Below are 17989 nucleotides of genomic sequence, written 5' to 3'. Positions count from 1 at the left end.
AATAAATAAACAGAAAGTCTTCCAAATCGAAAATGAAAGTTCAACAGAGGAAGAAAGCTCTTTTAAATGTTCTAGATTTTGGAGATGACAGCCATCCGCTGCATCTTATTATAACAGAAAATCATGCAAGAAGGCTAGACATTGAAGAAGACAACTTTTCCTTCGTGACATTGGCAGGGAAAAGATGTTTTGAAGCAGATATTGGGCGTGACAGTTCACTTTCATTTTCATCACCAAATTCTACACACAGTAGTAAAATCAATTTGAGTTCTCCCTCGCATCCATACCCTCCATCTTCTACAAACCCTGATCAAAATGATAGCTTTAGTCAGTACAATCCAGATCAGTTGGATATCACTGCATGTGTAAAGATAATTGACAGAGAACATCCAATATCAACACAAGTTGAAGCAGATTTTCCAGAAATTAGCAGCTATTGTGTAGTTGTGACTTGTTCTCAGCAATTCTTATCACATTATCAGATTTCTGTTGATGATGATTTCTTTGTAAGAAAAATCACAGTTTTTCAGTTGCAGAAAGTAGTCATCGGTGTGGCTGAAGAAAAAACATTTGAATGGTTAAATAAAATAAAATTTGACCAATGGTTACAAACAAAAGTGTGTCAACATCCTGTTCTAGTGAGAACAAATGACATATTTCTTGCCTCTTATCCAGAAGAAGATTCCCTCACTGAGGCAAAATTTGATCCTGCTTATTTTTTTGATATGATTATACTTGAAGCATGTCCACTAAGACAGGGTATCATAACAGTGAACACAGAAATTATTTTCTCTTACTCGAAAGAAAAAGATGAAATCTTTGAGCCGATACGTTTAGAAATGCCTGGCAAAAGACCTAAATCTAATGGATTAGACACAACCAATTACTTTGTATCAGATTTCTGTCAGCCATCGATACCAGATTCTTTGAAATTGAATGCTAAAACTATCGGTGTAAAGAAATTATCTGCAAGTGGTTCTTTGCCATCATTTGATGTAGAGGTTGTTCAGCAGGAAGTTTTGTGGAGAAAACTCCTTAATACACCTCAAAGAGATATAACATTTGACCCAATGAACATTATAGGAATGACAAAGAATACCATGTTGCACAATGGGTTCTTTGAAGAAAGCCTGGTCAAAGTTTCATTTGAAAGTAACTCCAAAATAGAGAATGTTCATTACAGAATTGGACTCGTGAAATGTGTTTCTGATACTGTGGAAAAGACAAACAAAGTATTTGTGTCCCCTCTTCTAGTGTTTAATTTACAGAAAACTCACTATAAACATGGACACAAAACACCACTGATAATAGAGGTAATTAAATCTTAGAAACATTGATACATGTAACTGGTCAATGGTAATAAAAACTGAAATGTACAACTACCAAATTTTAATGTTTAAACAGAACATTATTTTGGACAGTGATCATTTATCATCATGATCTGACATGTTGACTGTTCATGGTAAGGTATAAAATATTCTACAATTAATGTCTTTTGTCTAACGATTTAACAAACATTTTTTACCATGACTTTTAAGAGGGGCCAAAGATACCTGAGGGATATTTAAACTCATAGATTGAAAATGAACTGACAACACCATAGATAAAAAAGAAAAAGACAGACAGACAAATAATAGTACAAAAGACACAAAAAAGAAAACTAAAGACTAAGCAAAACCAAAAAAACCCACCAAAAACTGAGGGTGATTTCAGGTGCTCCAGAAGAGTAAGTAGATCCTGCTCCACATGTGGCACCTGTCGTGTTGCACATGTTATAACAAACCCATATATAATCTAATTGGGTAGGTAATATAAGTGAAAAGGAAACAAGATTGTAGTTACTACATATGGAAGATAACAGATATATCATCTGTGAACCAACTATCAACCAACTCATGATGGCATCTGTAAAATTTACGAAGGGATGATTTCAACTTCACCATTTGGAACTCTTGGTTCAATAGCTTGACTTCAACCAATGATAAGGTGCATATCAAATACTGTTCCTTACATTGTAAATGTCTTGGGGTAAGCATTAATATATAGGTTAGGTAGGGAGATAGCACAACTACATGTATATTTATATTTTTGGCCTGATCAATGTTTTGCCTGTTATTTTTGTTACAGAAATATCATTGTGATGGGGAGAAATTTGGTACAGCAAGTTCATCATGGTCTACTGCCATACCTGTTGCTACAGAGGTACACATGTCTGTTGTCAACTCACCTTATTATCATGTCAAAGGAGTTCATACTGAGGCAGTGAAAGCATTCTTCCAAGTTCCCAGGTAATTGGATAACAGTAATTTCAGTATAAATTTTGAAAAAATATTTTTTCGTGACAGTTCAGTGTTTAGGGCATTTATTATGTCAGGGAGAATTTTCTTCTCACTCTTGTGATAATGCAGAGAACAGGAGATATGGTGATACATTTTCAAACACTTTAAATATAAAGATTGGGAAATATATTAGATAATAGATAGATACACCAAATATGAATAAAGGAATCTAGAAAAAAGTAACAAATGAATTAAACAATGACTATCAAAGATCTTCCATTAACAGTAAATGCCCTATTAAAGTGAGAAAATACATTTTGATATAATCATAGACAACCAAATGCAAGATTCCTTACTTTGGACATTTACATAAACATGCTGTTGGGTTAAACTATATCTTTTAGTCCAGTCAAACTAAGATTTAACCTCAAACTAATTGCAACAGAAAATGATCTCATCCTTCCAAAGTGTATCTATAATAGATATAGGAAGATGTGGTGTGAGTGCCAATGAGACAACTCTCCATCCAAATAACAATTTAAAAAAAGTCAACCATTATAGGTCAATGAGCGGCCTTCAACACAGAGCCTTGGCTCACACCGAACAACAAGCTATAAAGGGCCCCAAAATTACTAGTGTAAAACCATTCAAACGGGAAAACCAACGGTCTTATCTATATAAAATGAAAAAACCGAGAAACGAGAAACACATATAAATTACATAAACAAACGACAACTACTGTACATCCAATTCCTGACTTAGGACAGATGCAAACATTTGCAGTGGGATTAAACGTTTTAATGGATCAAAACCTTTTCCCTTTATCTATAAGTCCAGTTTAAAATTAAGCTACTGCTTACACACTTTATTCTCTATAATATTTTACAATACATTCATATATTTTTTATATATTATTAGACTGGTCACTAAAGATGACATATTACCTATTAAAAGTTCAGGTATGTAAACATATTTTTCTCTTAGTGCAGTTTTATTCTCTGTTTGACAATGCACCCATACCAAAGGTCACATGTTTGAAGTTATTGAATTTTCTGAATTTTAAAGATTGCTTCAATATAAGATAGGTATGGCAACAAGTCCTCGAGTACTCAGGTACTCACTCGAAAGGAAGAGTACTCAAGTACTGTTTTGGTACTCGGATACTCGTTTGCTGTTATACATCTTGAGATATTTTCTTCACATTTCCACTCACTTTAGTTCCGATGAAATATCCCCTTCGTTATACTAAAAAAAAAACAATTAAGGATGTACTTAGGTGATCTAAGGTAAAATTAAATAAATCAAGAATTCATAATTGATGCTTTAAGCTGGAAGAGTATTAGAAAAGGATCAAACTAAGCTAAAAATATTGATGGGTCATGGAGCTCCTGTTCGAGATATATGATTTATAAAATATGGCGGGAAAAGGCTGACTCAGACTTTTACCTTAATTTTGCATTGGTATTATTTGGGTCTCAAATCAAAAGAAAGAAAATCAAGAATCTGCTTAAATTTTCTTAAATGACCTTTTATGAATTATAATGTTAAAAGATGAAAAGGTGTTATGGGGCAAAATATTTTACATTGTAATGTATGAAAAACACGAAGGAGTCCGAACATTTGACACTTATTCCAAAACCTCACCTAAGTACATCCTTAACAGCATAAATATCCTTAGGTTACTAATTGTTATAGTAGTACCATCAATGTCCTTTTCTTCCGAGGGAATGTTTTCATGTGGACTACTTGAAACAAAAAATAGAAAGTCAAACAGTTTTTCGTCTGAAACTGTTGACCAGATCATATTTCTTTATAAGAACAAAGTGACCTGCGGTGAACCCTACGCAACTGAATAGAGACATTTGAATGGTGTTTATACACAGATCAACACTTTCATGGATTAATAATTATCTCATCACGAGTGTAAAACTTACCTTTGTTCGTTAATCAAGTCTTCTATATAAACGTGATTGGTATGAGAGGTATATCTAAATTAATTTAAATACTCAGTGTTTGAAACTTAACTAAAGATAGGCGAAAGAATAAAATCTGAGCGACACAAAAAAGCACAAATAATTTGAGGTCCAATACTGTTGTTGACAAATTAATGGACAAGTCGTAATATAAAAAATACGACTCGTCAGGAGCATATGATACAAATGTAGTCTTCTTTGTCGGACTTTGTATGCTAATATTTTTAATTTTTTGGAATTTTGTGCATTCATATAATTGTATTATATGTCTCTGGGTTCATTAACACGTAAACAAACAATAATTGCTATTATGATAGGTTATTTGTAGAAACGGGGGTCGGTAATTCATTGTTTAATTGACACAAAAAAACATAAGAGCAAGCTATGTTTGTAATAAATTTGTCTTATGTTTATGAAAGGTAATAACAAAAACACTGCATTCTACCTAAAATCTAAACTTTTCAATATATGTTTAAGATTCATCGGAGTACTCGCAAGTACATGTACTCGAGTATCATGACCGAGTATCCGAGAATTAAATTTCAGATCTTTTGACATCCCTAATATAAAAATATAAAGATTTGGTAGGACTGCCAAAAAGAGAACTAGCCACCGTAGAATGTAGAATAAGAAGCTGATCCCCTGTAAGGTCGTGAACAATAAAAAAACCTTATTGTATTGTACAGCTTTTTATACAACCGCAAAATTTGAAAAATTTTTCGTCGTATATTGCTATCACGTTGGCGTCGTCGGCGTCGTCGTCGTCGTCGTCGTCGTCCGAATACTTTTAGTTTTCGCACTCTAACTTTAGTAAAAGTGAACTGAAATCTATGAAATTCTAACACAAGGTTTATGACCACAAAAGGAAGGTTGGGATTGATTTTGGGAGTTTTGGTCCCAACATTTTAGGAATTGGGGGCCAAAAAGGGCCCAAATAAGCATTTTCTTGGTTTTCGCACTATAACTTTAGTTTAAGTTAATAGAAATCTATGAAATTTTGACACAAGGTTTATGACCACAAAAGAAAGGTTGGGATCGTTTTTGGGAGTTTTGGTTCCAACAGTTTAGGAATTAGGGGCCAAAAAAGGGCCCAAATAAGCATTATTCTTGGTTTTCGCACAATAACTTTAGTTTAAGTAAATAGAAATCTATGAAATTTTAACACAAGGTTTATGACCACAAAAGGAAGGTTGGGATTGATTTTGGGAGTTTTGGTCCCAACATTTTAGGAATTAGGGGCCAAAAAGGGCCCAAATAAGCATTTTCTTGGTTTTCGCACTATAACTTTAGTTTAAGTTAATAGAAATCTATGAAATTTTGACACAAGGTTTATGACCACAAAAGAAAGGTTGGGATCGTTTTTGGGAGTTTTGGTTCCAACAGTTTAGGAATTAGGGGCCAAAAAAGGGCCCAAATAAGCATTATTCTTGGTTTTCGCACAATAACTTTAGTTTAAGTAAATAGAAATTAATGAAATTTAAACACAATGTTCATGACCACAAAAGGAAGGTTGGTATTGATTTTGGGAGTTTATGTCCCAACAGTTTAGGAATTAAGGGCCAAAAAGGGACCCAAATAAGCATTTTTCTTGGTTTTTGCACCATAACTTTAGTATAAGTAAATAGAAATCTATGAAATTTAAACACAAGGTTTATGACCATAAAAGGAAGGTTGGTATTGATTTTGGGAGTTTTGGTCCCAACAGTTTAGGAATAAAGGGCCCAAAGGGTCCAAAATTAAACTTTGTTTGATTTCATCAAAAATTGAATAATTGGGGTTCTTTGATATGCCGAATCTAACTGTGTATGTAGATTCTTAATTTTTGGTCCCGTTTTCAAATTGGTCTACATTAAGGTCCAAAGGGTCCAAAATTAAACTTAGTTTGATTTTAACAAAAATTGAATCCTTGGGGTTCTTTGATATGCTGAATCTAAAAATGTACTTAGATTTTTTATTATTGGCCCAGTTTTCAAGTTGGTCCAAATCGGGGTCCAAAATTAAACTTTGTTTGATTTCATCAAAAATTGAATAATTGAGGTTCTTTGATATGCCAAATCTAACTGTGTATGTAGATTCTTAATTTTTGGTCCCGTTTAAAATTGGTCTACATTAAAGTCCAAAGGGTCCAAAATTAAACTAAGTTTGATTTTAACAAAAATTGAATTCTTGGGCCTCTTTGATATGCTGAATCTAATCTGTACTTAGATTTTTGATTATGGGCCCAGTTTTCAAGTTGGTCCAAATCAGGATCCAAAATTATTATATTAAGTATTGTGCAATAGCAAGAAATTTTCAATTGCACAGTATTCAGCATTAGCAAGAAATCTTCAATTGCACAGTATTGTGCAATAGCAAGAAATCTTCAATTGCACAGTATTGTGCAATAGCAAATATTTTCAATTGCACAGTATTGCACAATAGCAAGAAATATCTAATTGCACAATATTGTGCAATAGCAAGAAATTCCAATTGGATTTCAATTGGAGTTATCTTTCTTTGTCCAGAATAGAAGTTGAATCAACTTAAATCATTGTTTTATACAATATACAATGTATATTCATTATTCACTTTTACTACCAACTGATAGATTAAAACAATCTTTACCATTCAGTGATAACAAGCACTTTTTTTACATTTTAATATTTTATGATGTATTTAAATGAGTAGTTATTGTTGCAAACTTCATTAGAAATTTGAATTGAGATCAGTTTTGAAATAAGGGAAAGGGGGATGTGAAAAAAAAATTGGGGGGTCAATTTTTTTCATTTCAGATTTCATAAATAAAAAGAAAATTTCTTCAAACATTTTTTTGAGAGGATTAATATTCAACAGCATAGTGAATTGCTCAAAGGCAAAAAAAAAATTTTAAGTTCATTAGACCACATTCATTCTGTGTCAGAAACTTATGCTGTGTTAACTATTTAATCACAATCCAAATTTAGAGCTTAATCCAGCTTGAATGTTGTGTCCATACTTGCCCCAACCGTTCAGGGTTCAACCTCTGCGGTCGTATAAAGCTGCGCCCTGCGGATCATCTGGTTTAAAAATGACCCTGAATAGCAAAAAAAAATAAGGACATCTTATGGCCAGATATATATACTTATGTATAAGTAAGTAACAAATTTAAACAGTAAGGACAGATGGTGACCAAAGACAACCACTAAACTATAAGATCCTTACTTTGGACAGGCACATACACAATGTGGTGTTGTTAATCATATGTGTGAGTGCTCAAACCTCCATTGACCTAATTAGACATTTCTAAAAAACTGAGAAAAGTCTATCATTTATCACTATAAACATGGTACAGAGAAGCATAGTTCTTAAAACTTTAAAAAGCTTATAATGTGGTCATAAAGTGATCAGACCATACAGTTTTTTCCCTTAATCATCATGCAGTCATTCTGCAACAAACAAATATTCGGACTAAACATTTTCTTTAAAAATTTTAGATGACCCAGAGTTCTTGACTGTGACTGTTGATGCAGATAAGAGAAATCCAGTGGTATTTTATAAAGTTGTTAAAGTAGATGGACCAAAGGCCACAGTGCCGTGTTACATTGTAGACAAAGACAGGACCAAAGTGGTTCAGGTATAAAATCATTTTAAATTACTACTGTGAACTGTTTTATTTTTTCATAGATACCCAATTTTTATGGATTGAGGAAAACCTGTAATTTCATTGATTCTCTAAAGAAGCCTTTAGTAAATATGTACTTTGTTGAATCTTGGTATTTGCGGTTTACCTTTACCAACGATATCCCTGAAAATTGGTATCTTCTGAATAAAATATGAATCCACGGTATGCAAATATATTATTCAGAAGTTTATTCCTATATATGTATTATGATTTACAGTTGTTATAAATGAGCCAAAAAATCTTTTTTTTTTTGTAATTAGATTTTGAACTTTGATGTTTTCCTGATTAATTTGACAAAAACTATGTATCCTATAGCACAGTTTTTTTTACCATGTACATTTCAAGGTTACATCCTGTGGAATTTAGCAATCTTTGAATATTTATAATTGATCAGATTTTCTCTAAAAAAAAGAGTTTCCTTTATTATATTATAATACATAAATGATATTTAATGAGAGGGAGATATGAGCCAAGTTTGGTGACTTGTTTTTTTTTGGCAACTTATTTGTTGCATATTAACTCATCATAGATATCAGGAATGACATTTTGTATTTGCACCAGACGTGCATTTCATCTACAAAAGACTTATCAGTGACACTTGAATAACAAATGTTAAAAAGGCCAAAGAGCATTGAGAACCAAATATTCCTTAAAGTTTAGCCAAATACAGCTAAAAGGTAATCTATTCTGAGGTAGAAAACCTTAGTATAATATAAATGGTTGACATGTTTTTTTCAGCAAAAGAGAAATATGAGTAATCTTTCTATTGTTGTATTATAGTTTGGGTCCTGTCATAGTTATGTTCCAGCTCTGGCCCTTTCCTATCTAACAGATGGACCCCTGACTTACTGGGACCAAACTTACCTCCATGGAATGAACAAATATGCCGATCATTTAGAGAAGATTATTAGACCACATTTACAGCATGGGTAAATATAACTGATTAAATTCTCGATACCAACAAGCACATTGTAGTATTGAAGTTTGACTTAGCAACTAAAATTGCATTATGTTTATAGCATATGTTAGAAACTTTCTGAAAGTTATTTCTTAAATCCTGAATTTGACTCTAAAATTACAAGTTATTCCCCCTTTGGGAAGTAGTGCTATGTCACAGCAATGATGAGCAATATTGAGAAGAAAATATTCATCGATAATTTTCATGTAAAAATTAGATTTCAAGTAAGATTTTTTTAAAACAGAATGTATGATAAGTTAATATTTTGGCTTCTGAATTCAGAATCAAATTATATAAGTCTATTTAAAGAAATCTTTCAGATATACATAAGACATAAGTCTGCCAGATGTCAATGTTTATGTATTTTTAATTTCTTTCCTACAAACATTGTATTTGCTTCAGGACTTAATTTAAGGAAAATTGCAAAAAAGTCTCAATGAAATACTCATAGATGTGATCAGTGAATAATAATATTGCTGAGATTTCTAATGGTTAACTTTTAAAAAAATAAAAATTCGATGATAAACCAAATAGAAATTTACTTTCTCACACAAAAATATCTAACCTTTTGGAATGTTTTATGTATTTTTCCCTGACAATTTTAGAATTGACAAGATGGGATACAGAGAGGTTCTGCCTACGATATTACTAACTGGTCCCTCAGGATGTGGTAAAACTACTCTAGCAATAACAGTTGCCAAGCGCCTTCATCTACACATTTATAAGGTAAAACCACCTTAGCAATAACTGTGGCCAAGCGCCTTCATCTACACATTTATAAGGTAAAACTACTCTAGCAATAACTGTGGCCAAGAGACTTCATCTACACATTTATAAGGTAAAACTACTCTAGCAATAACTGTGGCCAAGAGACTTCATCTACACATTTATAAGGTAAAACTACTCTAGCAATAACTGTGGCCAAGAGACTTCATCTACACATTTATAAGGTAAAACTACTCTAGCAATAACTGTGGCCAAGCGCCTTCATCTACACATTTATAAGGTAAAACCACCTTAGCAATAACTGTGGCCAAGAGACTTCATCTACACATTTATAAGGTAAAAGTACTCTAGCAATAACTGTGGCCAAGAGACTTCATCCACACATTTATAAGGTAAACATGCACATTAGATAATACTTTTTTTTAAAGAATTATCAAGATGGAATACAGTGAGGTTCTACAATTGTAAAAAATAATTTTGATATCCAACTTTTTAAGAAATTTACTAAAGTAAAGACAGCCAAAATACTTAAGCAACTCAATTTGTTTATGAAAATTTATGAAATTTTTTGGAAGAAAATAATTCTGTGATAGACTAAATTTCTTACAGTTTTACTGCAGTTATTGAAGTCGCAAATAAGAATTTGTTTTCTAAGATCAAGAATTTTTCATCATATTTCAGGTGAATTGCCACATGTTATATGGAGAGGCATCGGGTGCAACAGAATCAAGGCTGAGAAATATTATATCATCAGGTAGGACTGCAGTTGTTTTGATTATATCAATACATCAAATTGGATAGGGCTTTACTCTAGTTTGGTAGTTTAAAGGTTAGAATTGGCTGAGCTGTTTTAAAGCATATGCAATTTATTGTGGAGTCCTATTTCACATGGTTTAAACATTTTTTTACATGATTTTTAAAACATGCATTGGCATTAAACTTTGACATCTACTGTTTGTTTATTTGTTAAAAAAAACAATTCATTTTTGCTCCATTTGATAATGTATGAGGACATTAAGAAATTTCTTGTCAGCCATGAAGAGCCTCCTATAGAACAAAGGCATTTATTTTTTTTATTTTTAGAAAATAAAGTACAAATCATTGAAATATCAGAGAAAATCTGTTTAGATTAAGATGTTGTGAATGGAATTGGCTTGCTTTTTAGATACAAGCCATATAAAGTGGCAAAGGTTTAATTTATGTTTCAGAATCAGAACATTCTAGGTAATATTATCAAAAGTATCAAAAGTGTACACCAAAACAAATTGATTAGATAATGACATCCTGAAAAATGACCTTTGACCAATTGTATGATGCTATTTTAATTACACCTTTCTAACGTTCAACTAACCCATTTTAGTTCTTTTTGTATGTTCTCATGTCTTGGAATTTGTCTGAAACGTAAGGTGTCATTCTTGTTCAATTTTGTATTCTTCCTAAAAAAACCTTTAAATAAAGGCAACAGTAGTATTGTATCAATACTCAATTACCTAATCTGGGATGATTTGAGCTAACTGAGCCTAATGCATAGTTTAAATTACAATATACAAACTTTTTTTATAAATTTCCAGCCACTACCTACTCACCATGTATACTCCTCCTTCATAGCATACATGCTCTGGGAAAAGACAAAGAGAGAAATACAGAAGGTATGTAAATATTCTTTTGGGGAAAGACAAAAAGAGAAAAACAAGAGAAATGTTTTCCTCAAGGATAAGATCAAGAAGAAATACAGGAGACATGTGTAAATGTTGTATAGAAAGAATAAACTAGATACTCTAACTTAGCTTTATATAAATTTTCTTGAAAAAAGGCAGTGAAAGAAACACTTAGTTTAAATTATACATGTGAATGGCCTTGAGAAAGACAAAAAAAAAAAAGGTCTAAAGGATGATCATTCTTTAAAAAAAATATATATACTTTGTACTGTTAGGAAGGACACAAAGAGAAATATACAAAAATATATAATGATGTTCTCATTTTTTTTCTCAAAATAATTTTATAATAGTAGTAAAACCACTCATTCATTCATTCTATAATTAGCTCTAAAAAGCTATAAGAAACTGCTGATGCAACTCTAAGTCATATTTCGTCATTTATAAACGAGACCAACAATACCCTTTCATTGAATCATATGTTTGTTGTAGATCCAAGAGTAGCCAACACATTCCGTACATGTATGCAGGATCTACCAAAACAATGTGAATACCCAGTTGTTGTCATAGGAACCACAAGCTCAGCCAATAAACTTGCAGCAGATGTCCATGAAACTTTCTTACATCAACTTCAAATAGAGGTATCAATGAGATCGTCCTATTTCATCGAAATCTTTTTAGAAATTTTGTATTTCATTGATAACTAAAGAAATTATATATGTCTTGCTGCAAGACCTTGTGGAGTTCTGATTGTCTTTGTTTATTATAACCCTTCTCTAAAGGAGGGTGTGTCTACATGTTTGTCTATAACTGTTAATTTTGTCCACCTAAATTTAAAAAATAACCAATTTCATATTATTTAACTGGAACTTGAAACTGAAAGTTTTTTTCCTGACACTTGGATTGAGTTCAGTCTCTAAAGGTGTATCGTATGTTAAGTAAACTATAAGAATATTGTACATATGATATTTGTCTTCAACTAACTTTAAACAATGTTTATTTATTACAGTCCCACTTCAAACAATGTTTATTTATTACAGTCCCCCGATGAGAATGAGAGAGCTGAAATGTTAGATGGACTACTACAAAGTGTATGTTATGCTGGAGATCTATCTGGACAATATCTGGCTCAAAGGACAGCTGTGAGTACACTTATAAGTAATGTGAATAAAACTTATCCATGGTAAATCATTTAGTACATTTGTAGCTTGTTCAGAAATCATGAAAAAAAATGTTTACTTGATCACATTGATACTATGTTTTGGTTGGTGATGGGAAGTTGTATCATTCATTGGCAAACAAATTACATTACCATATTTTTATACTATCGAAAGTCAATAAAAAATTAAAGTTTATAATCACGCAGCAATTTATTTATAGATTTTTATTCGTGAAGAAAATATTTTGAAAGTGGAAGTCCAATCATGAATTTATAGAGAACACATATTACTTTACAGCTTTACTGAAACAAATTACACAACTAAGAATATGTTGAATCAAATTAGATATGTTGTACTTTCATATTATTTATTTAGTGAAAGACAACTTTGAATACCTTAAGGGTATCCACCCACTATTAATCAACCGCACAATAACTGCTTCTGGTGTCAGTTCACCTTGTTCAAATTCAAGTTTACTTTTTTACTGTGAACCCCTGCATCCAACAGGATCCACCTTTGCCACACTAGCGTTGTACCGTCAACCACCCAGCATGGACGAAGAACCAGACCATTTGAAAAAGTTCTTGATCCGTTCCTGAAAATAACCAGAGTCGAGAAAAAAAAAGGAGAGATTTTGAAACAGAAGCAACCACAGAAACATACAAATAAGAAGCAGTCCATCACTGAAGATTAACATACCATACTTTAAGTACACGAAGTCAAAATAATTCGGAATACCAGGCATTTTATGTAGAGGAAAAAGGAAGGAACCAGAAACAAAATGAACCACATAAACCACAAAACATATTTATAAAGAAAGGCTTGATCCAAGGACACTTTATTAACAAAGTACCAACACAATTGGAAGTAGTACCTTCCTCAGAGCTAAGCCAGTTGAATTGGTACGAGATGGCCAGTGGGGTGTTGTCCAATCTGGAAATGAACTGACATTTTATGATCTACTTTCATAATTTCTACAATATTACCACTAGAAACCTTTATAAGAACAACTACACAGACGTGTAAGAATAGCAGCTAACCACATCATTAATAACTTTATTGACTAACTTTAACTTTTAACTATACTATATTCTTATTTTACTTTCACTTTCTATTTATATCTATAACGTCGTCATAACAACCTCTATTGTTCGGCGAACCACACAACTGCAAAATTTGTACTTCACTGTTTGATTTCGTGTGAAATATTGTCCTGAAGACGCCACCCTTGTTGGTTAAACATGTCGATCAGAATAAACTCTTACTATGCGGTAATTGATGGGTGTTGTTGTCTTTATTGTTTTATTTTATTTAATTTTATTTTTCATATTATTTGTAAATTTGATATAGAACCTTGTTTTATTTATTTGAAGGGTTTTGTATTAGGAGATATGACAGCTCTGGTGTCCCATGCTAAAAGAGAGGCTTACACACAAGTCTTAAAGTTTTGGTAAGTACATCATGGTGTGTCTGTGTCTAGACAAAGTCAGGAGCCTTGTCAGCAGTTATCTTCTATCATATTTTAATTTTTGGTACTTTTTCTAGAAATTGGAGTAGATTGCGGATCTGTGTTCAAAATTTTAACAATATTTTCAGACCACTTGCATTTTAAAATTCGATCTGTTGACTCTTTCACTAAATTTCTGCCAAAAAGAATTTATGCATGACTTAAATGTTGATCAAGATTGATTGATTGTTGTTTTCTGAACATTAGGTGTCAAATATTACATGTATGTTCAAGCCCATGTTTATAAAGAAGATTTTGCTATGTTATAATCTACAACTATTATTTATTACAGTTCATCTGGTAAACAGATATTGAGTTTAGAGGAAGAGAATGATTTAGCCATGGCCGGAGTTGTTGTTCAACAAGAAGATTTTGTAAAAGCTCTAGATCAGCTACAAGCAGCTCATTCAGATACTATTGGTGCACCAAAGGTATTATTTGTTTACATGGAGTAGGAAACATATATATAGATTCTCCATCTTTTGCAAGTGAGCTATATGTACTACCAAAAAAAAATTGTTTTCCACTCAAGATATTTAATTTCAGATCGTCAAAATGAGAGTTTGAGATAGCATGTTAATATCTAAACTTTAATTATCAAAATTTTGCTAGCTTTAAACAACTCCTTTCTTAGCAAGGCCCCAATCTTTGTGACGTCTCCACAACACACAATAACAGTTGTATATTTTGTAATTGTAGATTCCATGTGTGAAATGGAGAGATGTTGGTGGGTTACTCGATGTTAAAGCTGAAATACTGGACACTATACAACTGCCTTTACAATACCCAGAACTATTGGCTGCTGGTCTGAGACGATCAGGTTTGTACAACGATTTGAGTTTGCATGGATGTGTATCGTGTGGGATATTGATGTAGAATACAAGATTGTGAATCGTGTGGGATATTGATGTAGAATACAAGATTGTGAATCGTGTGGGATATTGATGTAGAATACAAGATTGTGAATCGTGTGGGATATTGATGTAGAATACAAGATGAAAGAAAGGAGGTCTTTAGCAGACTGATGTCTAAGATAAACTTTATCTGCTAAGTATCAATGGCTGCCTTTCAAACGTGTGATTCTCTCATCTGAGTTATAAATCTTTTGGAGATTTTCAATATCTTGATTAACATTAATGCAATATTTATATATATAGTAGTTATTCAGAGGCAGCATGAAAATATGGAAACCTCTCAATATTCAATCCCTTCTCCTTATCAAAATTTCAAATACTATCCATTTTTTAATCAAAATTTGAAAATCTTGATTTTTTAGATCCATTTCTGATTAAAATTTTTAAATCTCCATATATTGCATCCATTCCTCTAATCAAACTTTTAAAAGCTCCAGATATAAGTAAGATCCATTCTATTTCTTTATTCTGTTACATGTTTGCATCTTGAATTGGTTTTGGCTAGTCTATGGTAAATTCTTCTAAAATAATTTCTTTTGTATAATTTTAGGAGTGTTATTATATGGACCACCTGGGACAGGAAAAACACTGTTGGCCAAGGCTGTGGCTACAGAATGCTCTCTCAACTTCTTAAGGTAATAACATACTAATATTAAGCAATTAAAAGATAAATTCTTGAAATACAGAAACGGCACTTTATTAAAAAAAAGCGTGTAGTTTTTCATATTCAATGCAGCTTACATTATTTAACTATAATTATTTCCTTATCTGAAAAGATCAACATAACTCTTTCTCAGGCAATATTTTCAACATACCTTTAGAATCAACGCAATATTGTTATTGCGGCTTTCAAATTCATTTAATTTATTTTTTATTTCATACATTTTGTAATGGTGAGTACATTTATAATAAGTATATTGTACTGTTAAATTGTGGAAAGTTAAGCTAGTTTCAATGTAATTACACTGAAATGAAAACACTCAACTCAAATAATAAGGAATTCTCTTATTTATTACAGTGTAAAAGGTCCTGAGTTGATTAACATGTATGTGGGACAAAGTGAACAGAACATAAGAGAAGGTTTGTAAAAGAATAAATTACAAAATAGATACCAACTTGTACCCATCAAAACTGTATCCCTGTCAGACACAACCCTTTTCCTTAAAAGCATATCCTCTTTCTTACCAGTGGAGCTAAATATTTCCCCCCAAAAAGGGACTCACAGGCCTACTTCGATTCATCCAACTCGGGTTGACTGAGTTAAAAGATCAGTGGTAATGCACATTTGAACAACCTTTCCGAAACAAGGTCAAAACTCTTTCATAGAGGTGACTATCATAAGGCAAGTGATTTTTTTTACTTAGCATTAAAATAAAAAAATGTTTCAAAAAAAAGTCCTGATCCTGTATGCTTTAGAAAATAGTTTGTTAGTGAGTTAGAAACAGTTGAGAGAAAATAAATCGTTTAAAAAATAATATTTAATTTCTGTTTTCTTTATAAACATCACTGAGAGATGATGTACACATTAACAATATTTGTTGATTCCAAAATACAGGAAAAAATAAATTCCCCTTGTCAGCCTTTTTCTCAAATACCAGTTTATTTGTATCACATTTATTTGTTGCAACTACTTGACGCCATCTTGAAACTCGACTAAACCAGCCCCTACCCAGGGTTGATGTTGAGTTAACGTGGGTAGGTTCAATCAACCTCCCGGGAGGGGGGGGGGGGGGGGGGGGGGTTGGTTGGTTGTCAGCTAAGTTAACTCGACAGACACTACTTACCCGAGTTGGACGAATTGAAGTAAGCCACAATGTTTATCAACCTAATCTCTAAAGTTTTAGGTATACACAATTTTTTTGCATAATATAATTAAACTTCTTTTGTGTAAGCATTTGACTTGTTGCCATTAATTTATATGCGAAGCAAATGCTTTCTTTGAAGTCTCAAACAAATGTCAATTATATAAATATATTTTTTGTACACATAATTTACAATTTTACTTAGACAAACAAGTGAATTACATATATAAACCTTATATTTGTAAGTATAAAATATAGGAAAATATATGCCGTTACTACTAGACAATAGCGCCTGATGATAATAAGCCTGACCGGTTTCGGTCCTTCAAGGACCTTCTTCAGAGGCTGAATGGTTACTTGTGTTTTTGGATTCCTTATATACTTTTCCATCGACGGTTGACCACCGGCGGTGCGGACTGATCCATTTGTCCGTTACTAGGGTGATCAAGTACATACCGGCGGTTGTTTTAACCGGCGGTGTAGTAAAACCGGCGGTTATGTTACCGGTTGTTCAGATAACCGGCGGTTATGTTAAACGCCGGTTATGAAACTCGGCGGTTGTGTCAACCGTCCGTGATGTCTTCCGGCGGTTGAGTTAACCGGCAGTAGTGTCAACCGGCGGTTGGTTTAACCGGCGGTTTAGTAAAACAGACGGTTTTGTTAACGGCTGTTCATATAACCGGCGGTTGTTTTTAACCGGCGGCCGTGGTTTTCACCGGTGGTTGTGTTAACCAGCCGTGGTTTAAACCGACGGTTGTGTTAACCGACAGTTGTATCAACCGGCGGTTGTGTTAACCGGCGATGTTGTCCACCGGCGGTTGTGTTAACCGACAGTGATGTCAACCGGCGGTAAGTTTAACCGTCGGAACGGTGAACCGGCGGATTGGTTGACCGTTAGAGAGGTTGTCTCGTGGATGGGTAGACTGGCTCGAATCCCGGAAATAGATTTTTCCGGTGTTGAGTAATCTTTTGAGTAAGTTTTATATGTGTAAGTTTCGATAAAGTTGATAAGTTTGAACTCCTTTTTTGAGTGTCGGAAAAGTACTAAACATGAGTGTGCATTAGTAACAACCAAAAACACAGGTAAAAAATAATAATGATAAATTTTATTATTATAAATAAATAACATAGCAAAAATTTATAAGTATACAGGTTGAGAACAATGTTGTTGTTTGCTAATGTATCTACATACGTATATAGCCGCTTTAATGTGTCCCATTGTGTCTTCCTTCCTTTTGTATGTGAGCGGTTCACACGGTGGTGTATGACCCTTCCAGCTTACTTCTTTGGGTAAGTTAGGCAATCCATCGTCACCATGATTGATGATTAATTCGGATTTACCGGCACAATTATTAGAGTTGGTTTCAATTTCTCG

General features: G+C 32.8%; 1 protein-coding gene across 3 annotated transcripts in view; it reads left to right on the top strand.

Annotated features, from left to right (window-relative positions):
* LOC139515986 (peroxisomal ATPase PEX6-like) overlaps positions 1–17989 on the top strand; it is a 29820-nt gene continuing 11831 nt past the window's right edge. Inside the window, exons 1-16 of one of the 3 annotated variants that reach the window (XM_071305786.1) lie at positions 1–1313; positions 2128–2288; positions 3198–3238; positions 7705–7844; positions 8673–8821; positions 9456–9520; positions 9857–9912; positions 10258–10330; positions 11148–11225; positions 11724–11872; positions 12272–12373; positions 13765–13841; positions 14191–14329; positions 14598–14718; positions 15363–15447; positions 15831–15892. In XM_071305786.1, the coding sequence (XP_071161887.1) occupies positions 33–1313; positions 2128–2288; positions 3198–3238; positions 7705–7844; positions 8673–8821; positions 9456–9520; positions 9857–9912; positions 10258–10330; positions 11148–11225; positions 11724–11872; positions 12272–12373; positions 13765–13841; positions 14191–14329; positions 14598–14718; positions 15363–15447; positions 15831–15892 (2779 nt within the window). In that variant the 5' untranslated portion in view covers positions 1–32. Of the gene's footprint in view, positions 1314–2127; positions 2289–3197; positions 3239–7704; positions 7845–8672; positions 8822–9455; positions 9577–9800; positions 9913–10257; positions 10331–11147; positions 11226–11723; positions 11873–12271; positions 12374–13764; positions 13842–14190; positions 14330–14597; positions 14719–15362; positions 15448–15830; positions 15893–17989 lie in introns of all 3 variants that reach the window. The other 2 variants (XM_071305785.1, XM_071305784.1) reach the window with 2 other exon arrangements.

The sequence above is a fragment of the Mytilus edulis genome, chromosome 3 (genome assembly GCF_963676685.1).
Source record: "Mytilus edulis chromosome 3, xbMytEdul2.2, whole genome shotgun sequence".
In the NCBI taxonomy this organism is placed as follows: domain Eukaryota; kingdom Metazoa; phylum Mollusca; class Bivalvia; order Mytilida; family Mytilidae; genus Mytilus; species Mytilus edulis.
Note: the sequence above shows the minus strand (reverse complement) of the source record. Positions and strands in the feature narration are given on the sequence as shown.